The sequence below is a fragment of the Molothrus ater genome, chromosome 1, assembly GCF_012460135.2.
Source record: "Molothrus ater isolate BHLD 08-10-18 breed brown headed cowbird chromosome 1, BPBGC_Mater_1.1, whole genome shotgun sequence".
Classification (NCBI taxonomy): Eukaryota; Metazoa; Chordata; class Aves; order Passeriformes; family Icteridae; genus Molothrus; species Molothrus ater.
Genome location: NC_050478.2, coordinates 66,261,069 through 66,287,805, shown reverse-complemented (window position 1 = coordinate 66,287,805; position 26,737 = coordinate 66,261,069). Strand labels below are relative to the sequence as shown.

The 26,737-nt window shown below is 39.2% G+C and overlaps 1 protein-coding gene across 1 annotated transcript in view; it reads right to left on the bottom strand.

The window, feature by feature from the left end:
* Positions 1-22,498: 22,498 nt before the first annotated feature.
* LOC118684193 (orofacial cleft 1 candidate gene 1 protein homolog) overlaps positions 22,499-26,737 on the bottom strand; it is a 59,591-nt gene continuing 55,352 nt past the window's right edge. The window contains exons 8-9 of the mRNA XM_036378955.1: positions 22,647-22,711; positions 22,499-22,572 (exon numbers count right to left, since the gene is read on the bottom strand). Coding sequence (XP_036234848.1) covers positions 22,566-22,572; positions 22,647-22,711 — 72 coding nt within the window. The 3' untranslated portion in view covers positions 22,499-22,565. The remainder of the gene's footprint in view (positions 22,573-22,646; positions 22,712-26,737) is intronic.

The following is a 26,737-nucleotide window of genomic DNA, read 5'->3' as shown; positions in this document are numbered from 1 at the left end:
GGCAGATCTACTTGCAAACTTTCAGTAAATTAAGTAACACAATAAAACTCCTAACCTGCTGGAAGCATTTTAAGCTCTTCTCTTTTCCTCACAGCTTCTTCTGACACACACGCTTCTCCTCCTTTCGCAGCATTAAACTGCTTTTCCACTTCCTTTACAACAGTGGGAATACTTCCCTTATGGGTGTCAGGATCTTTCGGGGAGGTCAGAGGTTGCCCTGCAGAGGAAATGACAAGCTGTGAAATGTAAAAGAACAATTCCTTCCACATGTTTCCTTGCTCCAGGAGCAGTAAGGGGTTGTCGGCTAGCATCACGATGGGATGGGCCAGGCCTTTGTCTTAGCAGTCCTGTCAAAACTAATTTACAATTAAAGACTTGTGCAACTGTTTAAAGCTTTACAGCCCTGGTGAGTTTCAAGGACTGCTGAAGCCAAGTGGTACAAACCAACCTTATTAACAGCAAGGCAGACAGACAGAAGGAAGGTAGACCAAAAAATACTCTAAATTGTACAGTAACCAGAAAAATTGTACACCTGAAAATTGACTCTCTCTCTCTCTAATATTTATTTCTGTTTTAAGCTCATAGTCTGTGAACTAAAGGCATTTCAGTGGTTCTAACTCTTCTTCTGGTTGATGCGTAGGGCACAGGAGCCACATGCACTGCTGTTAGACAGCAGACCTTGCAAGGGGAAAGAAAAAATAAAGTGCAAGAGAATAATGAGATATTTGTTCATTGTAAAAAAAATGAGTGTCCTTAAAACCATTCCCAAACAGCTGCATATTTTTTCTTTTTGCTCCCACTGTAGAGCAGAGGCGAATAAGGGACAAGCAGACTTTCTGGAAAGAAGATTTTAGACTCAGAAAATCTGCATGTAGATGTTTAGTCCAACACAAAACAGCTGAGGTTGAGGAAGACTTTCTGTGTGACAAATCTATCCAGCAAAGCAATAGCAAGAAACATTTCTGCTAGCCCAGACACTGGGAGCAGTGTATTCATGCTAATGTGACGCTGTACCAGTTCTACTACAGCAAGATCATCCTGGGGCTGGGACCTAACTAGCTACCTTTGAACACTTTCCCTCAAAATCTTGTCTGATAACACCTTTCCTCCAGCACAGTCAGGCTAAGTAAAACTTCTTCCTTGATTTCATACTCCAGAGCTTGGGAAAATTACTGCTTAAAAAAAATGCACAATCGGTCATGACTCTTTAGGTTCACCAAAAATACATGAAACTTAGAACTAAAAAATAGAAAAGCACTACTTCAGTATCCTAATCTCCAGTGACTGTTCCACCTGCTACCTTATAAGCACCCCTTTTAGGTCTTGGGTGCATGTCAGTATGTGCTGGTACAGTGCTGACCATAGCTTCAGGACTTCAAAATGGCCAACCTTAAAGTGGCATGAATGTCAACTGTAATGTGAAAGGTTTTCCTTTGGTTCTAAAAACTACAGTGAATAACATCATTCCTAGCTTTCCACTTGCCTGTTTTATCTGATCACAAGTTCAGATGGGCACAAATGGTGTTTGTGTGTCAAGTCAGATCAACAGCACAGCTGCAAAAGAAAGCATTTGGATGAAGGTTCCCAACAAATGTGGAGCAACACTTTCCAAATGAGCCTGTGTCTGACCTAAAAGTGTTTGAGCTGTAGAAGTAATATATGAGTGCTGTCCATCAACTATTCTGAGGATGAAAGGGCTGCCGAGTCCAAAAAATACTGTTATGCTGACATTTTGCACATGTAAAACCCCTCTTCCTGTGGATGCTAAAGTCAAAAGTGGTCCTGCTGGATTTCACTGTGAGAACGTTTTCTTGATGGATTTGCATATTTAGTGTCTATATGGAGACTCACAGTTTTGAAGTTGTCATGCATTTTGGAAGCCCTTATTACTTAGATCCAAGCCTATCAAAGCAACATTCCTGGTAGTTGCATCAAAGTTTCTTACCTAAGCTCCTTCTACTAGAGCTGTTACCACCTTTCACAAAACAGTAGATAACGAATTCTACTTAGAAATTGCCATTTATTCTCTGACAGGGACTGTTGATCCTGTAAGGAGCAACAGATCAACAGCAAAATATTTTCATAAGAAAAACAAAGGACGGTGGTGGCAGAAGCAGAAGCTGTCTTCTGCCATGAACCTTTTAGAGAATACCACTTCAAAAGAATGGAGAGAAGATATGGTTTGGACTAAGAGACACGCCAGATCTGATAGTATGCATCTTTGATCTGCAAAGGAGGTAGAATGGGAGGCATTATGTTGCATTTCCCTGCACTGCGCTCTAGACCAGAGAGCCTGTGCAGAAGGGAAGAGCTTTACCTAGCCCTACATGGAGCTGTGGCTTAAAAGAATAATGTAGCCTGGAGTTAATGGAAATAATATGAAGGTTCTGTTTTAAGCTTCTAAAACCAAGACAAACTTGAAGTGAAGGCTAAAACACCATCTTCTAACCTGCTTTATTTCACTTATATGTTGCAGTACAACATATGGTATTGATATATAAGATCACTCACTATTTAGACTACTGCAGTAGAGTGAGTTACAGAGCACCCGTCTTCGTTTAGACTGTTCTTGCTTTCCCTGGTTTGTGTCTCAACCTTAATGCCACTCTAACAGAGCTTTTCCCTCCCCACCCCAGTTTTTGGTGGTTTAACATATATAATATTGTATTTATAGGACATATCAATGTGCGACAGCTTGCCACAGATCATAAACACATTTTTCTGCTGAAACTGTTGGTTGTGATTTTCACCACGTGACCTCCAGTTCTCTAAGGTTTGTTCCTTTAATTGTAAATAGCCAGAAAGTCATCAAGCTAGCATTTAATAAACTTTTAATTTGAAAAGGATTACCACATGTTGTGTTTGTTTACCCATTATTAAATCTCTTAGCAACATATCACCAGCAGAAACAGCATACTGTAGCACTGCATAGATACATTAAAAAACAAAGCCATGGGGGATATCGGCAGCTAATAATATCTTTAAAGAATGCTCCAAGAAAAATAAATAAATAAATATAAGCAATATCAAAAATTGCCCCTAAAAGTTTTGTTTGTGCAAATCTGTTTGGCAGGAAAATTACAGATCTTCCATGATCGCCTTATCGGCAAATTTCAGAGGTCTACATGCAAAAGAGGACATACACTAATGCTCTTTTTCAGTTCTTAAAAACATGTCTTTCTTGACTTTTCAAACTGAGCATCATGAGTTTTCCAAGTGTTTCCAGAAAGCATGACCTAATTAGCTGCACCCTCTATGTGCAGTTCCAAACGCATGTGAAGATTGATGGTAGGACCAAAAAAGATTGATCCATTAAGAGTTTGTCCATAATTCCTCACTGCTGATAGGTGTTGCCTGCAATTCTACCTTTTGGATCTGCTATTAATGGGTTGCTGCATCTCAAAGCAACTTAGCAGATATGTAGAAGATATATGACAACAAAAAAGTCTTTAATCCTCAGTATAGTGTGTTTACGCCTCCATGCTTCTCTTGTCAGGGTGGTTATATAAAAGCCTTTTGATCACAGTGCAGTTGCTGCTTAGCCTAAAAGCATCTCAGGGCAAATCTCATTTTCTTTATCTTTTAAATCACCACTAACTGTCTGAAAAATACTTCTCCTGGACTCTTTTCAAGTTATGCTTCCAACCTGAGCTGCCCATTTACCATGCTAAGTGATTACTGCTTATGCATTCTTTCTTTCCTTTCCTTTCCATAGCCTCTTCTTTATCCTCCTGTGCCCTCTGCAGTGCATCACTACTGCTGTTCTTAAATGCCTAAGGAACCTCTGTCCTGAATAAATAATTCTCTGCTTTAGTTCTATACATAATATTCACAGATACACTACAATCTATGAGTTGACTGAATGCTTCAGTTCATTAAACAAGAGGGAATATAGAAATATCTGTATAGCAAAAATGAATTATTTTTATTCATGGAAGTCTCATCCCATGTGCTGAAAAAGGAAAAGAACAACAACAGCATCCTATAATTCTTCTCATTACTGGATTCCTACCAGTAGAGGAGCAATTTGTGAGTCCATTGCAATATGGTCAGTTGTGTCCTCTGTGTAGCTGCATCAGAAGGTTCACAGAGGCCAGGGACGATCAGTTTAAAAAGAACATTCAGTGATTTTTTGAGAAAGCTTCTGGGGAGGTCTGCTGTACATGAGCAAATGATAATTGTCCTTCCTAAGAGTTATCACTTGATTGAATTTTAACAGAATTTCAGAGGAGTAGCATAAGGCATGCTTCTGATGTCAGAACTATCTCCCTGCCAAATCTGAAGTCCTTGTTGTAGCCCAGGGAGGTGCTAAAGTTCTTCCAGAAGTACACAAAAAGCATCTTTTTCTTTTCTCTTCCTGTAAGCTTGGAGCCATAAACAGCTGAACTGCTATTGCTGTGACATTCCAAGCATTATTCAGCCTTAAGCACAGGCCAGCATGGCCATTCCACCCTCAGCAATGAAGCTGGTTTGAACTGTTCACACCTGAAAACAAAGTTAAACCATCTTAATAAAAAGAGTCAGAGTATTCCTGCTATAACACATGTTGGACCCAAATCTGAATGAAGAAAATCTAGCTTAACAAAAACAATAATGACTGGCCAACATTGAAATGAAGCTATGGGTTGATCCAGTGAAAAGTTGAATGTAAACATCAAAGTTTGAATCCATCACCTTGTGGTCCAGACTGTACAACATTTTCTGATAAACCATTCTTTTCAGCAGTGCTTGAATACATAAGAAGTTCAGGTGGTAATTGAACGTGCATACCATGCTTATTTTGTTTATCTGAATCCTGCGGTAGTTTAATTATCTAGGAAGAGAAAGAAAAAGAAAAAAAAAAGTAGTTTGGAATTCCACAAAGCCAGAACATGCTTGTTGCACACTGTTTGTGAAGCCTAGCAGTCCAAGATGTTGTTATAAGAATTTTAGGAAATTCATGATTCTCTGTACTCTGCTTACTACACTTTTCTCCCATATAATTTTCCCATGTACTTCTTCCCCATGCTTAATGATTAAAGCAGACATCCCAGTAAATGGGAGATGAGCCACAATCCAATTTCAGAATCAAAAAGAAAAATATAGAGAAAACTAAACAATCTTTTAAAATACAAACCTGAAAGTAGAGATTGCATAACCAATGATCCAAGTCCTGAGAAATAAAATCTTCAATTTTTTTGAATCGGTCAATTTTGGAGTCATAATGTCCTCTGAGGAAGGGACATTTAAATTTTCCTTCCAAAGCATTGAAATTGTTATCACATAAGGGAAAAGCTCCCCATCCCACTTCTCGATCAATCCAGGTATAGGTGCCACGAAGAAGGAAGAGTTCAAAGAGGAGTACCATGCCTGGTTTCACAGCTTTTCTATGTGGTAGAACCTAGAAAAGGAGGAAAAAAGATTTATTTGTTACAAAAACAACACAAGTGAACTAACTTTCTTTTATCATATAAAGCTCTACAAACATCATACCTTTGGTTCAATTTTGCACACTAAAACAAGTAACAATTCTTCCCAAAAATCATATATTTGAACAATTTTCCACTCCAACAAAAAATGCTGTGCTTTTTCTAGTGTGGTTATTTTATTATTTCTTTTCTTTCCCCCTTTGCTTTCAGAAAGCATTCATATCTGTCTTTATTTACCAGTGGTGGAAAAACATTGGCACAAGAAATCTTTAAGAGAGAATAACAAACTAACTTGGAAATCTGAGGTGTCCCTGTGAGGGCTTGCTGAGATTCACCACTGGATTAGTTTTGCAGCAGCTTTGGAAAGTTCATCCAAACACCCAATAAGAACACTTGCAAACTTGCTCCTCACTGAGTCACAAACTCTTCTCCACCCAGTTGTGGGAACGATGTTGGTACTTAATAGCTTTCTTCCTTTAAATTAAAGCTCTTAGTGAAAAGTATGTGGACCTCAGTGTAGGGTTTAAAAGGATTTTAAGGTAAAAACTTCTCACAGAGAACTGGCAAACACAGATTACGCTTTTCATAAGATAGGTGTAGATATTCTTCTAAGCAGCTTGGAGGTGTGGAAGACAGTTACCAATGCCTTAGGGCCTGAAGCAATTGTGCTCCCATAGCAAAGACTTGAAATCTAGTGGTGAAGAAACACTCCGAAGTAATGAACTTATGTAAATCCATCTGTAAGGTTTTGGTGGGTACAGAAGAAAGAAGGGTAAACACAAAGAAAAAGAAATTTGGTCCTCTGCCACATTTTTAACTGTTTTCATTAATTAAAGTGGGCATTGACCCAGGTGCTGTTGAACAATTCTAATACATTCAAAAGGACAAATAAAACAAAACTTCTACAAAAGCTCGAACACAGAAGATGACTGCCATCATGCCCAGGCTAACAGCTATGAAGGGTAGTCACCTTGGGAACAAGGGGAGCAAATACATCAGCTACACCCCTCACACAGTGAAATATCTGCTTCACCACTGCTCCTACACAGTCTCCTGAGAGAACTGTGACTGCCTAATCTCTTAAATAAACAATCTTGGATGCTTCTTTAATGGAGACAATTTTCTCGTATTTGCATATTTTTCATATTTTGCCGTTCCCATTTCAGTCTTCACCGTTCATAGCAGCAAATGCCTTGGTACACTTGCCTGCTCAACATTACCTTGCCTTCCAGCCAAGGCAGAGAAAGAGTAGTCTTTTCTCCTTCTCTCCTCACTGTGAACAGACACGTACTTGTAGAAGGCCACAATATTCAGTAGCATCCTCTCACTCTGAATATCCTCAGTACAGGATACACCCTCAGTACTTCTTGGAAGTCAAGAATTAGACCTCCAAATAAAAGAGATCCATTCAAACCAATGACTCACTATGAACAGCCTAAAATGCCAAAGTCTTCTCAACTTAGTGAGGACTTCCTCAATCAGACGACATTGTGCAGCCAATAAACATCCACAAATCTTTACAGCTTCAAATATTTCTAAGTACACACTTCAACACAGCTCTTTCTTGATGTGTATATTTAAATACAAGTGTCACTTCTTTCATACTCCTGACTGAACAGTAGGTAAGATAATAAGCATAACTCAGGTGCAGCAAAGCTTTTTGTCTCTTTTTCTGAAGCAGCAAGGGATTTGCCTACACCAATAACTGCCATGTTAGGAGATGACAAGTGCTCTCAGTCGCGCTGCATCTACAACTTTTTTTGAAGAGGTGAGTATAAATTACTATTTCTAATAATATGCCTCCCTTTTTGAAGTTTTATATTGTGATTAGATAGTCATTTAAGGAAATCTTTTTAAATTATAAATATTGTCATTATTATGTACGTGTACTTTATATTAATTATGTAAATATATTCTAAGACTTAGTTTAGGCTTAAAATGAAACAGAAGCATCTGTTGAAAAATGCCATAACCCTGTGGCAGCTGCTATTAAACCATTAACAGTATCAGGTTTCATTTAAACCAGATTTACCATTTTCTGTAACAGCCCGTGGGAAAGCTAAAAACATTAGGCACAAATTACTGACAAAAGAGATCCTTAATCAAGCCATACATTTCATTTGGCTAGCTGGGTGCTAGATAGTAACCTGTGTGCTACAAATTAAAGGTGATGGTTATAAGGCTGTGATCAAAGACAGTTACCTGCATTATCAAACAATCCCAAACCACTCACAGATGAAATCACTGCTCTATCACAGCCCCCTTTTCAGTTTCTCTCTTGCTTCCCAGGCTGACTCTTGTCTTAATAATTCAACAGTATATGCTCTTCTGAGAGCTTACATATAAACAGACAGTGGTCAAGCAGCTGGTGTAAGAGTAATCATTGTCACTATTAAAATTTTATTTCTTTGTTTCTGGTTCACAGTTATTGTTCATTTGCTGTTAAGCTTTTATCCTAGATTTAAACTGCAGACTCACTCTTTGGGACTGGAAGCATCCTTTTGATTGCAGCTACAGGAGCTGGGTGTTTAAACCATGCCATGATGGAAGCACATAATCATGAAACATAAGCAAGGACTTCATAATACACCTGTCTGCTACAGGGTCTGAGGTTGTATAGACTACAGGGAGTCCTTAAGCATGAGCACTGGGTGCCTGACCCAGGTAGGACAGTGTCACGCATCTCAGTTTACACAGTCAAATAAAACATACCTGATAAATAAGAAATTTCTTTCTGTTGAATCCATACAAAAATCCCAGCCAAGCTTCTACCTGTTACTCTATGCCATCATGCCAAGCATTCATGCAGGTGCCTTTGGGTCCGTGCTAAACCTTTTCCCACTGCCACAACAAACACACTCTCTGTCACAGCTCACCATCCCACACCTGCAGGGTCAGAAAGCCCTGGGAGAGAGGAGAGAGCTGAGTCCTGTGCCACCTGCCCTTCATTAGCTTCTCCTCGGCTCTGAACTTGAGTTGGGATTTGGGACGTGGCCAGCATGGCCCTTAGGCACGGATGCACAAAGGCATTTAGGCAGATAGCTCCAATTGAAATCCACGGACCTTGAATGCCTTTGTGCCTCTGTGGGTTTGAGCTGTTGTGCTCAGGTACAGAGCAGGAAACAGCTCAGGTAACTGGAGGAGGAGGACGGGGATCAGTAACTTCTTCAGGAGACTCAAAGCAGTGCCTGGGATAGACAAGGCACAGGCAGCTCAAACTGAGCAGTTTGTTCTGACGGATTTTTTGGTTCTGAACGGAAAAAAATAAAACTAGCAGTTATGTTTTCCCTACTGGTGCCAACCCCTCATTTGAGGCACTATCTGGTAAATTAATCCACAAGCCTGCACCCACATTGTCGACATTCAAAGAGCATATACTACCAAGCACATCTTCCTGGGTTTTGAGGGGTCTACTCTCCAACACCTTACCTCAATGTTTCTCCTTGCTCAGGTCAAATTTCCACTGAGGTCTGTGAGGTATAGAGGGTTTTACAGTGCTATGAAAGCATCGAGTACCCCCCTTTTACTGGTGTAATTTCTTCTGCAAAGAGAGATGCAGCAGAGAATAAATAATGCTTGTGTGTGCCTGCACAGGCACAAGTAATACTTCTTAGTCTGCAGTTAACAGTGTTGCATTTAATTGAATTAAATCATAATGAACTAAAATTATCTCCTGCCACTATTTCTAAATTCAACTGTTTTATATCAGTTTTATTGTAATATATCTTACTTCCCCATATGCCACCATAGTTTCACTCTATAGAGAGAATGAATTCTATTTGAATATTTCAATAAACATATCCAGTGGGAGCTTTTGGGGTTTTTGTCTGACTTACTTTTGTCTGGCTTTAACCCTGTCAGAGAAGAAATAAACTTTTCTTCTTTCCTTTGCACCTTCAAATAGTTTCAATTTAGAAAAAAAAATGTACAAAAGTCACACTACTTAATTCATATCACACAAAAATTTGACCAATACAACTCAAACAGATTAAGGTGAACTAAAATATGCAAAGGCAATTCAATATTTACTTGTTGTAAAGAAGAATCTTGAAAAATGTCATATAAACAAACAGCCCATTTCTGATTATAAAAACAGCAGCACATGAATGTCACTGGTGTAAAACACAGGTAGAAAACCTTTTAAATAGGAAACAGCTCCCATCATTAACAAAGAACAATTACTTTACTATGTCAAATTAATAGTGCTGGAGATGAGGCTGTTTTTGCCCAATTAAAGGGGAGCTTTCACAACCAGACTTCAAACTCTCCCTGTTTATGTGCAAGGCTAACATACAGGCAGGGAGAAGGGCATTCTTAGGAAGTGTTTGTGTAACTCTGAAATTTATAAAAGGCCAGAGGGGAGGCAATAGAAACCTGGACTGAAGTAAAAATAAAATATCATGTTATTAGGGTTTTTCCAAAAGTCCCTATCTATCACCAGAATGTTCTGGAATAGCTGAAAACTTATGTCCCCAGCTTTCCATCATTGCCTGTCTTCAAACAGGTATCTGAATACAAAATAACACACAAATCAGAGAGGACCATACAATGACATATCATTAATTTCTCCACAATTTTTTTTCCCCCTGTTCTTTAAGAGAATAGGCCTTTCAAGTCTGGCACAGGTAAAATGACTCCCCAACTCCTCTCTGTGCAGTTTGCTGGTCTTTAAGCAGTAACTCCATCTTTCCTGGCACCTAGCCTCCCTGACAGCAGTGGACCAGACTATGGACCAGAAGCTGTTGGGCCACAGCACACAGGCTCAGGCTCATGATCTGCCAGGGGCACAGGGCAGCAGGATTTGTAAGCAGGCACTTTATTCACTGCTTTCAGCAGTGGCAGAGAGCAGGATTCCTCCTGGCACACTGTGCTAAATCACCCCAGTGTCTTCTCAGAGCCACACCGAGTGCTCCCATGCAAACACCTTCCCTCCCCCATGCTACCAGAGCAAGAGACAAGGCCCCACTGCCTGCCTCTCTTCTAGGAGTGATAACTCAGCCCATGGTTAGCTCCAGCAGCATCTCTTGCACAAGTACCTTACACCAGAGGACCAGAATCCGGCCTTTTATCTTCTCTAATATAGAGGAATAATGTTTGCATTCTGTGAGCTTTAGCCTCTGCATCTGTTGCTAATTGTCCTGGCACATCTGCTGCTAATTCTTTTCTGCTCTTGGACCAGCAGGGAGTAGTAATGTATGGTACATCCAGCTCCTGCCTCCCCGAGTGCTTCTGGTGATATACTGGCCTGGGTCGATTCTGACCTCATCTTGTGAGGGAGAAACTGTCTTTGTGAGAGGGAAGCAGGAACCCCAGTTCATTCTTCTGACACTCCCATTTCACTTATTTATCCCTGAGACTGATTTCAGCACGGTCAGAGCACGAGTTTCCCAGGATAACATGGACTACAGACACGATGCAGCAAAGTTTATTTCTTTTGTGTCAAGAGGACACGTACTTTGCCCAGAAACCACTTGGAGCCAAAGAGTCTCATGAAGACGTGGCTTGTTCGGCATTCAGGGCTGAGTCACGCAGCAGTGCTGCTCTGCCTGCCCCAGGCTCCAGAGGAGGAGAGGGCAGCTTTCCTCTCTTTCTTGGTCCAGCAGCTACTCCATCTCATGTCTCTTCCCTGATGCTGTTCTGGATTCCTCATCACACCTCAGCTAGCAATCTGTTCAACCATAGGCTTCAGTCCAGCTAGGAATGCAGCAACACTCACTTCTCACAAGGGAAGCAGTGGCAATCCGGAGTTCATGCTCCTTCAGCATTTCCTGGATAGTCCAGACTTGGTTAGGTCTGCTCTCTTTCCACAAGAGGAGAGGAAGATCCACCTCTGAGAAAAAAACCATTTTTCCTTGTGTGCTCTGCTTAAAAATTGCATGATTAAGCAGGATCACTTTTAGTTCTTTGGTTGCATAAAGTACTCTTCCCATTTCTGTAGTACAGCTTTGCAACTACCCTGCTCATCCTGAGCTCACAGATAATTATTTAAAATGTGAAATGCTTTAAAACCAGGTGTGTTAAGGCAAAAAAATAAAAGCATTTTCCGAGGGTGTTTTGCTGGCTCCCATGACTTGCAAATCTAGACCAAAATACAGTTTAAGTCCCTTTTCACAGTTTCAGACTGTCAGCTCTGGTGAGTCACAGAGATGCTCTTTTTTTCCAATCCCAGAATTTTTTTGTTGGGGCTGGCAGTAATTTTGTTCTTGGTGTTCTCTGTTGTTTGGGATTCACGTGGAGCTAAGGATACAGGCAGAGGTTGCATTCTGCCTTCCTGCTGTTTTTTCCCAGATAATGTATGACATTTTTACAACTATTGTATCCTATGGCTCATGTCAAGCTCTCTTACAGATATAATTTCCAATTAAGTGGGGAATAAACCATGGAGTGGTCCAAAATAAAATGCTGCCCCCAGACACTTTTGATGTTTAACATATGTCTGCTAGATTTACCAAAGCAGGCTACATACTTTCCTCTAGTCAGATATGATGCATTGTAACATAGGTCACATTTCTGAGGTTTTTGGGCAACTTGCATTGCTTTGAGGTGATCCAGCACACATACTGCATTCCAGCAGGTGTTTCCAAGAAAAATCTCCACTGGAGCACAATGACCAGACAACATGTGAAAAGTAACTCCAATTAATCACCAAAAACCAAAACTTGGGATAAGTAGTAACCTTTTAGATACATAAATAAATTGCACAGTGCTAAACAAAGTAGACACAACAGATTCTAACATGCAATAGCTTTGTAAGAATTGCTCTGAGAATGTGCATTTTGAGGAGTTGTTGCAGAGAGATCTAGCAAATGGCAAAGACCAGACCCCCCCCCAAACAAACTCAGATAAAGAAAATAAAAGCAGTAAAACTATGAGTTCCTTCTCTGTGAAAAAATCATCAGCACTGCAGTCTTCAAATGAATACAAGCATCTGTATAAGCTTAGGTCTTGAATTTACCAAAAGGTTCACGTAGCACCTTTTCATCCCAACTACAAATAATTGCATCCAGAGAAAATTAAAGTGGCTCTCATTTTGAAAGTCCTCTGGCACTGCCAAGCACTATCTTCTTTCTTACTGTATAAAGCTCTTATGTTATGTCCTATAAAGTGTCCTAGAGCTAGATGTTCTTCACTCATCCCAGCCTTTCACTCAAGAATAAAATAAACCAGGAGGGGAGGAGGAGGGGGGAAAGGGAAGTTTGTGGTCTACTTTTCCTAATGATACCTTGTTTTGTAATTATTAAAAGCATCACAGTCCTTAGACAGCTGCTGACATACAGAAAATAATGTCCTTGAAACTGTTTGCTTCATCATATTTTAAGAATTAATACCTAAGGTCATGTTAATCTGTTTCTGATATATGTAGTTTTCAAAATGCACTTCAGGGAAGAAAATGCTGGAAATGACTAATAACAACAAAGATATGAACTTTATTCATTACAAATCTAACTCCAAATGTGAACATTATCAAAGGACTTTGCCATCTGAAGTATTTAGGATGGCTTAAATAAATAATAAATCCCTCATTCAGTGAAATAGAACATCCTCTTGTTCCAAGCAAAAGAGTTCAAATTTATTAATTTTGTAGCTATATTTTAAAATGAGTGTCAGCCCCTGCTAGATGACTGCATGATAAGTGTCCTGAAACTTCAGGAAAAGGCACTAAATTTTTCACAGCATTTGTGTTTCATTTTCAGTATAATAAAAATATGGTGCCCTTTTAATAATGAATAATAGATCTCCTGGTATGATTTACATGAGTGGATTAAATGTCATGTTTGAAAAGTTGCTGTTTTATTCATATTGAATTTCCCTCAAGTAAAACAAAATGGTACCCAGCTACTGTTATAATATTGTTAGTACCTCGCCACGCTGATACATAAATATTAACCAGTTGATATACTCTTTAAAAACCCTCAGTTCTGTGAACTGTTCTGTCAGCAGTGGTATCTTTTTATGCATATGAACAGATTCTTGGAACTATCCCAAGTTCCAGGTATGCTGGGGAAAATGTGTAGCACCAGCACTTATACACTTGCAGAGCTCACACCTGTTTTGCTGAAGTGCCAGTTTTGAGAGGCTCTCACAGAATAAGGATTGATGACAAATGGATGCAGTGAGACCAGGGTTAAAAACCAGTTTGGGGAGCTCAGTCCTGACACAATTGTCCCTGTTTCTGTTCAGCAGTGCTGGACTGACTTCCCAGGTGACTGGACAGCATAATGATGTTTTTGAAATGTCACTTGCAGGCAGCTTCATTGGTTTATAGTGCCCTTCACAACAGCTGGAAATTTCCTATGTGAACTTCCCATTCTGAATAAAAATTCCACTTAATAGGCAATATTTTTTTTCTAAAGAAGTGTTTCAGAAATTGCAAATACTTGAAATAGGAACACATTCCTTAAAGGTTCCTACCCTGTAGGCAAAGTCAGCAATTTTCTACTAAATATTTTGGTCCTGATAATTGAAATTATAGCTGAAAATAGTTTTTTAAAAGAAGAGAAGCATTTTTACCACACTCCAAGTTTTATTCCATTGAAGCCAATGAAAAGTGAAGATTTGTTCTTATCATTGTAACTGTTTCATACAATTATTTTAATGTCTACTGAACTTTAGAAAAGCCAGCCTGGAAAAAAAAAAGAAAAGAAAAAACAACCTAAGCACTTTCTTTTTACAAGTGAAATTAAATTTTTGCATACTGCAACTCCACTGAGCTCTTCAACTTAAAATTAAAGTGAAAAACATAATCTGGACTTGCTAACACTGGGATGTAATCCTGTGGAGTAAAACACTGCTTTAAATACACCATGATCAAAAAAAAATTACTCACTGCTTAGGTCCTATCTATAGTAGGATCTTAGCCACCATGAGACAGCAATAAGGAAGTTATACTTGTAAAATCCTTGTTCTAGTGTAAAGATGATGCAGCCACATCTGTACAGGTGCTGCCAAGGACAACCAAGCTGCATAACTGCCTTACTCTATGCACTGTAAGCATCTCATCTCCTTTCCTATGCTCTCCTTACTCAACTTCCATTCCAGACCTGAGAAAAACCTGGCAGTGCAAAAATACATCAGAATTTTAGGAACAAAGCTTCTTCACCACCAGTTAACCTATACCACAATTTTTTAATCTCAAATTCATATTGAGTTTGTTTTATAATGTAGGAGAAACTTCAGAATAGCTCTCACTTTGCCTAAACCATACAGACTTAATCTCTCAAAGCCTAAAGCCCACTTACATAAACTAAATACATGAAAATACCCTAGAAATGCTGAGTCTAAAACAAGTTCCCTTCAGATCATGCAGTTCGTTGCTATTCATAAATTGTAAAAAGTCATTTGAAACAGCAATCTTGTTTTACCACAATCCAATGCATTCATACATGTTTCTTTCAGCATAATTTAAAAAAAAATAATAAATGACTTGTGTGACTGTCTGGCCTTACTGAAGGATAAATAAAATTCAACTGGAGCTATTAGGAGCCTGTGTCTAGTACATAGTCAGAGGTTACTGGGGGAGGTGGGTTGACAAACTAAAAAGGAGGACAATGAAGGAGCGGAAAGAGGGGAAGCTGGCAAGCTGGAGCAAAGAACATTGATTAATGAACAAAAAACATTTTTGAAAGGTCGGGTGTACAAGTCAGACTAGCCCTGAGGCAGATCTAACTTACATGACCAGCACTTTCTGTACGCAGCAGGTAACCCACGCTGACACCAACTTTGCTGACATGACAGGGTTATTATTTTTGGAAGGATGTAGTGTTCTGGAACAATTTCTCTAATATATTAGTTAAAATTAGGCTTTCCTTCAATATCAAGCATGCATGTCTTCATTTTCACCATGTTTACACTGAACTCCTATTATTATTCTGGCCAGTGGAAACAAAAGCATATTCTTCATTTATGAGCACTTCTATTTCTCACACCATAATATATCCCAGAGCAGCATTGCTGTGTGTAAGATTCTGTTCAAATCCAGATGCTCACATGGAGGTCACCACTAAGACCTCACTACTTACCCTAAGTCTTGTGGTAGATGCTAGCCATCTGAAGCCTAAAATTTGCCTCATATCTCAGCACACACAGTAAAGGTTTCTTCTCAAACATACCTTAAGGTTTTGAACCACTACCGAGGTGGAAGAGCAGAAAGGTAGAGTCATCCAGGGTACAACATACCCTGTGTCACCAAAATGAGCTGGTGGAGACGGTTCTCTAAAATTATGGCTTTTGCAGTACATCACTGAGTAATGAAGATAGGGAATTACCAGAAAGTCATTGCATCCAACTTCTCCTGTTCCTGTATTTTAAGGGAACTTGCCCAATTCCTGCACGCCAGTTCACTAGTCTAAAATTGAAGTTTGGTGAAGATGCTAATTAAATGTTCCCTGTGAAGCTCCAAGAGAACTTGGAAGCAAACCTGAAAGTGCAAAATCTGTAAAGACCTAGGAGAAATGTGATGCTGAAAGTAAGAAGCAGGACATGCTAGAATCATTCAGCCCTAGCACCCAGTCTTCTCCTTTCAAGACAGTATTTCAAGGCAAGTGACCCAGATGGGTGCATCCTGCCTAGGAGGGAATCACAGCTCAGTGATTTCTCTGACAGATACCTGTATTTGTTTTAACGTCATGTGAAAGTCCCATTCGCAGTTTCCCTCTCTATACATGTGATTCCTTTTGCACCAATAGCTGTACTTACAGACTCTGCTCATTATCAATTACAGGTGATAAACAATTAAAAAGCAGAAAATGTGACTTAGCAGCACTTCACGTATAACAAACCCAACATCTGAAATTATCTGTCTGCAAGTAACTGAAGGCATTAGTGCCACACATAAAAGTTCCTTTATCTGAAAGCTCTTTGGGATAGGTGCTGTCTGTCTGCTCTGTGTCTACACAACAGAACACATGGAGGAGGAAATCTACCATTCAGGTCATACCACAAAATAAACAACTGAATTCAGAAAAGACTCCTCGTTCTACCAATGCCTCATAACATGCACCAAAAAAAAAAAAAAAAAAAAAAAAAAAAACCCAAACACACTGAGAGAGATGAAGATTGTTTTTCAAACTGTAAAGAAGCTTTCATGTGCCAGAGAGTTTATCTGAAACCAGTCTTCCAACCAGCACCAGGCATTAGCTACAACAGTGAGCAACTGACACACAACAATCCTGCCATGCACAGCGTGCTTAGGCAGGAAAATATGTGTGCCTCAGTTGCAAAAGACAGAATAGAGCCTCAAGTGTTTGGGCTCCTTCCAAAATAATCCAAATGCTGCTTTTTTGGCAAATGGGGGTCAATGAAGCTAAAAACTCACAGAAGGATTTGGGCATTCATGTGTTTATATACACCCACTCATTCATTTATTATTCTAAAGCTACTTTACAGAAATCAAATTACATAGCTGACAAGCTGCATAGATAAGAGAGAATAAAAGTAAAATTTAAAATTAGCTGACAACACTATATGATGTAGCGTATGTTTGGCACCCTTAAAGTGAGTGATGAGGGTTAACCTAGGGGGAAAAAAATGCACCTTCCTAAATTGCACCTAAATTATTAAATAAATTATTAACATTATGGAATGCATTAAATATATAAGCCTAAAGGAGAAAGGGCGGATGTGTTTTAACTTTCAAAGCAAAGACAGCATATTTATGAAGTGTTGCTTACTGTCTGGATACTTTGTCCAAAGTAGATTTCAGTGTTGTAGAAGTTTCCACCATGACTAACAGGCCGTGTCGTTCTGGCCTGAGGCTGCTCCTCCAGTTCAGGCCACTCCACCAAGTCACCACCTAAGCGGCTGAGGACAGAAACTTTGAGAGCGTAGAGGCCTTTAGGGACCTTATCTTTGACTCCCCTCAGGCATCTGAGGTGAATTTCTAGTGGCTGTGGCATCTTGGAGCAGTCAACCTAGTGAGAAGGCTCAGAGTTACTGATCTGGGCTGGGCTCACTTTAACCATACAATTAGCAAGGACAAATTTCTTTCAGAAAATAACTACTGAAAAGCAGACAACACGCTTCTTGTTCAACCTGCAATTACCTACTGCTTATGAAGGATCTGCAATTAGGGAGGTCAAAAGTCATAGAGATGGCAGATAAAAGAAATAGCAATACAAATACTACTAATAAAATGTTCAGCATCCTTGGGGGGAAGGTGGAGCTGGTGAAGTATGACACCAGAAGACACTACCCTACAATAATGAGGCAGAATTAACTGGAAAACAATACCTTCAAAAATACAGCTTGTTTTTCAAGACTGGCACAATACATGATGTGATGTGCAGGCTGCAGGCACAGAGTGAACAGGGCAGGCCATGTTTTTATACTAATTATTAACCTTGCTAAAGCTATTAGTGCTGTGTAACATGCAGACTATCCTTTCACCTTCTGATTATCACAATCAGATTCTCTTAAAAATAGTAATCAAAGTGCAACACGTGTAGAGTTTAATAAAAACTCCTCACAGACACCTTTATTCCAAGTCCAGACAAAACAAAACATCTGTCCCTTGCTGTTTACAAGATGTTGTCTGAGTTTCAGAATATTTAGTAAGGAAATACTTTTCTGGTGCTTTCCTTGTACACTAAGCTTCCCAGTGTGGAGGTTTGTGGAGGGGAACAGGCACAATGGCATGATCTTTACCAAACTTTGCCTGAATAATGGCATAGGGTCTGTCCCACTGTACCAGAAGATATTTTGGTGCTGCCCAAATGCAATCTGCAGGGTCCAGCTCACCACAGGGACACTCCCAGTTAGGCTCCAATGTTGATTTGAATGGATAAAACTCTTTCTGCAATAACTAATTATATAGTGCTTAAAATCAGCATTGCCGTTTCTCTTTTCCCCAAGGAATTAATTTCTTGCATTATTTTGAGGAAAGACTAGTGCTAGGTCTTCTTTTAATGCAACTGGATATCAAAACCCATGCCACAATTAGGAATCACATGGCTACCTTGACTACTAGGTTTCGTGGTCTCACAGTTTAAGCCTACAGTAGCTAATAATCTCTTCTTTAATCCTGTCTTGGATTTATTTTGGAAGAGATAGCATATTTCCATATAGATAGAAAGCTTCTGGAATTAAATTAAGCAGTTAAATAAACAGTTGAATTTGCTAAACTTCTTTTGTTTCTCCACACAAACCATACTTAACAACTAATCTGAATGACAATTATTTTCAGCTTAATTAGAAAATCTTAATTAACAATGAAGATTTAACCTTAATATTTTTGGTTTCTGAATCGTATATAAAAAAATTAACATTATATGAATAAATAAGACAATCTTTTTAAACCTCAAGGCAGGATTACTGATGCAGGCAGCCTTCGTTATTAAACACATTCTAAATTAAACGCCTCTATGAATTTTATACTGAAATATATTGTGATAGTTTTGCATGCCAAATGTGACATTTTGTATTTTAGATTCATCTTCTGTAGTAACTTTGGAAATGTCATACAAACAAAGATTTTGTCATTTACCAATGGAATTACTATGCATGGCCGGTTAGCCATCTCTTTTCTGGCTCTTCTGGTTGTTTCAAGTCAGCAAGCCATAAAAAATCTTTATCTCTCTGAAACACAGCAATTTGGAAGATAATCGAATAGTGACTGGGGGGCAGAAATGCCAGTCTGAGGAATTATACCACAATCTCTCTTGCATTTACAACCTTCCTCAAAGCGAGTGTCAGTCGAGTAGGAAAAGGAGATAGAAGATTCATCATATTTCAAGCCTGTCTCATTTGCATGGTGGCATAGCTGTCTCATCTCCTGCTGAAAGACTTTGCTTGGCCAGCGCTGACAAACTGTTTTGAAGAACTCTTGCCATGCCCAAATGATTCATCATTAATAGCTTTAGACATTCTCTTTAAGCATATGGTTACTTTTGCTGGAAAGCATATTTTGAAACTGCTAAATTCTATCCTCTTAAACTATGAAAAGAGAAAAAAACCCAAAACAAAACAAAAGGCAATAATGGAATGCAATTGATCCAGTGATTAAGCAGTTCATATGAGGGAAAAGAGCACTCATATAGAATCTCACCTTCCCACAAGGTCCTGCTGCTCCATTTAATCCAATATTCACATCTGTAAGGTTACCAAAGCTGTCTACCATTTCTTCAATTCCACTCTGCTCTGTTTTCAGTAGCTGACTTCCCACTCTGCAGAGGTTATAAAGGAAGAAGAATGGAAAAGAAATTAACTACAATGTGTGCACAGAAATCACTTGCTGTTGGAAATACAACAGTGTGATGTTTTCCTTGAACATACCATAAGACTTACAGGGCACCCAGGAGAAACAAGAATCTGCTAAAGCAGTGAAATATCTAGGCTTCAAAAAGCAGCATAAAAAAAAAAAGAAAAAAAAAAAAAAGACCAGTATTTGTCAATCTGTGTTACAGGTCCATATAAGGAACCCCAGCTTTCCAGCTTTCACTGCCTGTCTATAATCAACTCTGTCTGGCTTTGGGACTTAGGATCCAGGTTAAGAATATTTCAGTAGGAAACCATTGCCTCTGTTACCACCTTGAAAACTGACTGACAGCTTCAATAAACTTGGACAGGTTTTTGGAAAACACTGATTCTTTGTGGCCTAGGTTGCTCAAAACCACTAAAAATAATTAATTCTGTGTTTAAAAATTTTACTTTTTTGGGGTTTTGTTTTGTTGTTTTTTTTTTTTTTTAAGTCTTGTAATTTTATATGTATATCTTACATAAATTATAAATCTTCAGAATATATACAGGACAAGAGCTCTATATACAAATTATATACATGCACATACACAAACTTACAGGTGTATATGAACCACAGAACTTTCCTTGTTATTCACATGTTAACTTCTTTTGTATTTAAAGATTTGGGGGTGGGTAATATACAAACTCAAAGTTGTTGGGTTTTTGTTTTTGAAGAAAGGTCACTATAGCAACACAGAATATCAGCAAATAGTGCAAGAATAGCCCAACACTGGATAACCCAATGCTGCCCTTAGTGCACAGGATACACAAAAGGCACAGTACTCTATGGAGAAAACCTCATTCCTAGAATACAGCAGGAGCAAATGCAAAACTAAGTCATTTACAATGAACACTATAAAGCTGCATGCTTTGGCAATCCCATCCCATTTTTCAACAGACACAGAAGCATGAGTAATTCTTCTGTTCCTAAGTGTCATCAGCATCTAAATATTATTGACCCTAAGTAAAAACATCTGTAGATGCTCTGCTGGCTTCAAAACACATCAGCTCTTTCTTCCACAACATGCTTTAGGAGGCCAGGGAGGGTCAGACAGTCACACCAGTGCTGGTGATATTCCAGCCACACTTGCAGGTGGAGCCAGGGCAGGCATAGACAAAGACACGGTGGGTTTCAGTAGGTGGAGGCTGAGCAGGCTGTTCATGGCTCTGGGCTGGCCCTGAGCCATGCTGGAGGTCAAGGAAACTCTCTGCAGCTACCTGAGAGGAGCCACATATAGCCAAGGAAAAACCACGGTATCAGGTGCATTTGCAATGTAGGATTGACTGGGATGTCTACAACACAGGCATCAGAGAACAGGCTGCCTTATGTTCCCAAGCAAATGCAATCTGTTGAGTCTTCAGCCACAAAAGAAAATTCTATCACTTGGTGTTCAGTCAAAAAAAAAAAAAAAAAGACAGAAAAGACAGAAAAGAAAGAAAGAGAAAGAGAAGAATCAAGAAGAATCAAGACTCAAAATCAACAACATTTCTCTGGACTGCATTTCTGAAACATTCCTTCAGTATTTTCTGACTTGCTTTTGAAAAATTCAGTACCAGTTCCATCATTCCCATTTTCCTCCTCTGCATGCTAGGTTATATGAGATGTCTCTGCATTTGTAAAGATCAACATGCAACACGGTTCTTCATTAAGAAAATTACAGTCATGCTAAACATCCCCAACTCATGCATGCATACTACTTAGGTAACATATGTTTTCAAATTCCCCTCTTCTGAAACAGATGCTCCTGCCCCCAAGATCATAGGACATTGCTACAAATCAGTTTCTATTCAGACCTTGCCTATTTATTTTCTTTTGTATATATACATATTTACATATTATCAGCAAAATTACCACTGCTTCATAGCTAAACTGTTTTCCAGATTCCTCTACAGTAGAATTGTTTTACATAAATTTCCAAGCAATAACTGAATCAGTTGGAAGGTCTGTGTCTATGCTAGTGGCAATGAAGTACATGGAAATTTTGCCCAAGCCAGGACTGACAAGAAATAAGGACAAGATTCAAGTGCTAAGAAGTGAACACATGAAGCACAGGGTCAACCATATCTGAAGTTTTATCCCTGAGCTTTAATCACATCAACTTGAGTCCAGCTGTCCTGAACAGAAGTATAACAAAAGATGACTCATGACTCTAACTAACTCATAGATCTGAAACATCAGAGAAGTTAAAGCATTCTCAAGGAGAGAAGTTGTTTAAAACTTTGTACTTACTTCGCTTCTCATGATGGAAATTATTTCACTTAATTTGATTAGAGTTGCATTGACACAGGGGTTCATTAGGACACCCATTTGCTTGCAATTCAATTTAAAATTAAATACACTTTGTTGTTGATTTTATTACTTTTAAACTACTGTATCTATTGCCTTTATTAGTTGCTAATACACAATTATGAAGGTAAACAGTTTTCATTACTGAACATCAAACATTTAAATAACCACATTTGATCTCTCCTAGTTGCACCATTTTTCTCCTTTCTCTGAGTATGAGATTGAAGACAATAATTAATTCAGTGAAGTTAGGCCTCTTTTGTGCTCAGCAGCATGCTCATCAGCTGTCACAGCAGAACATGGCTTCCTTTGCTCTATTCATGAGGGTTTTTATTTTGTCTGTTCATTTCTTTACAGGTAATTAGATGCATGTATTTATCTGAAGGTCATTGGTCACAAAAAACTTTGCTCCAATTCCTATTTCCTTCACTTTCTAAGACTCATTCAGAGGCAAGGATGAAGGATGTTGGGACAAGCCATTTGATCACCTTTTGAAGTGCACTGTGTGTAGCACTTAAAAGCTACAGTCCAAGCTGGGTATCTGAAAACAGAGGTAATCCAAAACAGAGACCTCTTTCAAATGTACAGGCTTAATTTTTCTAGTCCTGAGGTCCTTTGTTTGGGAGAAGTTCCCTTCATTAATATCTGTAAAGAACTGAAAAATCTTTAGAAGGAAAGTAAACTAGATGGAATTACAAAGTAGCCTTTATCTGACATACCTTTGAAAGAGTTCATGAATCCTTGCTCTCCACTTTTGTGTCTTGTGGTGAGAAGCTCCCTTGTACTTCAAGTCCACATGACAAGAAGAAAAAGAAAAGTCAGAATTTATTTCCAAGTGTACAGAAATAACATGGAAATAAAAGCTATAAATGTGCAATTTTCCAAAGGTTTGCCTTAAGTCTTCTAGTCAAAGCTCTTCAGAAGCAATGAGGAACTTTAGCCACCATTACTTTATTACCTTTTTTTTTCCATTATTTTTTTTTCCTGTGTGTTTTCCCATATTTCCTGCATTATTTCCAAGAGAAACTGAGCTCTCATCTTGTTTTAAAAGGTTTTTGCTACAAAGTATATTTGTACACGGTAGTGTCCTACAGTCCTTATTATTACAAGACCTAACCAGACAGTCATATGTAAGCATACATACATTCAAGTGTGTTTGCATACATACACACAACAAAATAGCACACAAAGCAGTTAGGCATAGACCAGAGACCTCACATCTTAAAGCCTTGCTTGAAATCTGCTCCAAATCGTGATGTCTTTCTTGTCTTACCACAAAAGTTTTTAAATGTTTGGTGAGAAGGACTGGCATTTTTGGAGTTTACAGCTTGTGGGAGGCTAGCTCACATGACCAGTCCTCTCTCCCAGCAGTTCTGCAGCTCTCTAGCATGAAGCTGGAGGTCTTGAAGTTATTTTTCCCCTGCACAGCAAGCTGAAAAAAGTCTTTCCATGTAGAAGCTAGCATCAGCATGTATTAGGCTGTGTTCTCTGTGCAAAAATTCATAACAATAACTGCTGAGGGCTGTACACTCACAAAAACAAAATTCTTCCCCATGACCTGCACTGTTCAGAGATCTTGCTGAACATTCAAAGGCATTTGTCAAGTCTGGATCTTCTACTGGGTGTCCCTGAGACCAACATAAAATGTGAATACAACACTACTAACACAAAATGTGAATACAAACACTACCAACACAGAAGAAGGCATCCTACTGTGTACCCTAGATTGTCATCTAAACAGTGTGAAACTATGCTCCACTTCTACTCTCATCAAGCCTCAAAGGCAAAAAGTCATTTTGGTAGGGAGACAATGCAACAGTCAGTGGAGAAAAACTCCCCATCGGGGCTCCATATCTGGCTGTTAAAGTCTCTCCTTTCTTCCAAATCTCTTAAATTTTTGACAAATTTCTGGCTGTGTTCAAGGAAGCTTGGAAATGTCTGTTGAAGACTAAGGCAAAGCATCCTACTTATTTCCAAAATTAAAATTGTCAGAGTGTAAAAACAGAAAAAAAACAACAAAAGCCTGGGCATGTAGCTTTTAATGTAACTTTTTTAACACTGCAAAATTAAAGCAGAGACAACATGGTTGCCTTAAAGAACAGTGGGATTTGTTGGCAGTCCCAACAGCTATCTTCAGACAGATGCAATAAATCCTCCAGGTCAAGCATCACACACAAACAATTACAAAGGTGGCATTACTGAACTAGCTCAAAATGAGACTTTCCAGTTTTCCATATTGCAATTGTGTCATGGGCAATGCCTCCTTCATCACTGCCCCTCCACTGGTGAGAACCAAGCCCCTCTGCTCCTGGACAGCTTTTTGTCAAAATTTACTAGGACTCTCTAGTGCCAGACCCGTTTCTCTCCCACCCCTACTGGCACTGATTTTCTTTGCCAGGCTGGTAAATCACCACCTACACCACTTCCCCAGGAAGGGCTGGGAGCTGGCTCTGCTCTGGAGTTCTGCTCCAGCAGAGCTGGTCACTGTCTGGTTAGGGCTGTCAGAGCCACCCTGTGACACTTCCCACAGCTCAACAGGCTGCAATCACCAGGGAACATGGCAAGAGGTCTCAAGTTTTGGGCAGAGGCAGTTAAAGCCAAAGTTCAGAAAGTTGGAGTAGTGTTTGGTTCACATTTTTTCTCCTGGACGTAGCTCTTGGTGATGTCTGTGAAAGCTATTTTTGAGGTGAGTACTTAGATTAAGAAATAAGATGAAATAGCAAACCCACTTCATGTAAAATATCAAGTAGCCATAACATTGTAACAACATTCAGATATTACCACTCCAGGTTTACACTGAGCCAGTAGTAAAGTTTTCTTTAAAAAAATTTATTTTATTACCAGACTCCCACAGTTGTCCAATCCCCTTGTTTATCTTCCTAATCTTAATTAAATAATGAATATTCAAAAGAAAATATGAATCAGGCTTCTCTGTATGAACTACACTGTTTTCCATCTCTGCCTCAGAAGTGGCAATGGGAATATGATTTAAAACTATTTCTTCTGGATCCTAGTAAAATATTTGTCACAGTGTGTCATGATAATTTTTAAAAAGCTCTATCATCTACCTAATAAATTTGTTAAGTTTATTCAAATCTTATTGAACAGGAAAAGTGCAATGAGTCATGGTTAATATTTCTTTACCTATACTAAGAAAAAAATATATCAAAAATTCAGTGCTCAAGGTCCTATTCAGAAAACCTCTATGAGTCTGTAATACATCTTCTACATGATTAAAAAAACAGGAAACTTGCTTTAAAATGAATTATTCACCACCTTGAATAAATTTCCATCTTTCCTATTTGCAAAACCCCTAAGTCAGTTATGTAAATTTTAACCTACACTAATTACCTCAGGGGTGTGCAAGCTAAAGGAAAGTAGATGCAGTAGAAAAAAAAAATCCCAGACATTTCCATCACCAGGAAGCAATTTAATAGAGGAAAAAAATGTGTAAGTTTTCAAAAACAGAGCAGCCCACATTTTATTTTTTTTTAATGTGGAATAGACATTTCTGCAACGTCCCTTGAATCAGAGCTTTACTGGAATAAACCAAGTGCTATTCTCAATGGCATGTACCATGGCACACATAGCGAGGCACTTGTTTCTCATCACTACACCAGCATTGTCTAGACTGTGACAACGACCCATTGTTGACAATGGGCGTTCCCAACGAGAAGGCATGAAATGTGGTTTAGCTTCAACTCCCTATAGACATGGAGGGCCCCTTCAGAAAATAAGTGGCTACAATCTGCGAGCTGCTGGTCCGGGAGGTAGTGGGAAAAGTGGAGCTGTTTGAAGGCAGAAGGGCTCAATCACATCACCAATTTGTTCTACTCCACACCATGATACCAGGCTCTGCTGTAGCTGTGAGCCAGCTCCTTCACATGCCTTTCCTGGTTTCTTCATCAGCTACCTTGAGGTCTTATTACACAAATGGCCTATCTACTGATTTCAGAGCATGTTGTCAAGAGCAGGGCTTGAAAAGGTCTTTCAGTCTGAGCTTAGCCTAGACACACACAATGGTGCACATTGTTTCTACAAAGACAAGAACCTGACTCAACACTACTGATCAATGCTGACTGGGTATTTTCAGCGTGAAACTACTTCACAAATGGCAGGATCTGGTTGTATAGTACTTTTCAAAAAATTAGAAAAATTAAACAAAACCCCACCCAAACACATCCTTTCCTTTTGAAAGCAAGCCCACAAAATTCAGCAAAGCTTTGAAGCAAAATCAATTTGGCTTTTATTGTTCAGCAAAAATGGAGCATTTAGGGAAAACATTTACACACACACACCCACACACACACCCACCCCTTTTTGGTCAGTCCTAGTCTATCACAGCCTTCTTCTGAGGAGCTCTCCCCATGGCAATTTAAAACAGCCAGTGAAGCTCTGGCCTTGGTGAAAGTCTTACCCCATGCAAGGAGTGCTGTAGGGGACCACGTTCCAGCATGGCTCCCTCACCAGGTCAGGGTGCAGGGAGGCAGCATGGAGACACAACCTGTGGGGTCTCCAGCAGCCTCCCGCTGCCCACAGCAATCCCACACGCAGAGCTGGTGCTTCCCCTTTGTTCCACTCCTTGAAACACCATGTTGGTACATCACAGCACAGGTAGTACTGAATTTTTTTAGGTTTAAACAGATATCCAATTAAAATCTTTTACTTAGAATTTCCATCTCTGCATCCTAAAATGTTTTTCAGTGACAGAAATCCTGCCCACTCTTTTTTTGCGACTGGGAGAAGGGAGAGCTCACTGAGCAAAATGTCAGCAAGACTAGGAAAAAACCCCCAGATCTCAAGTCCCACT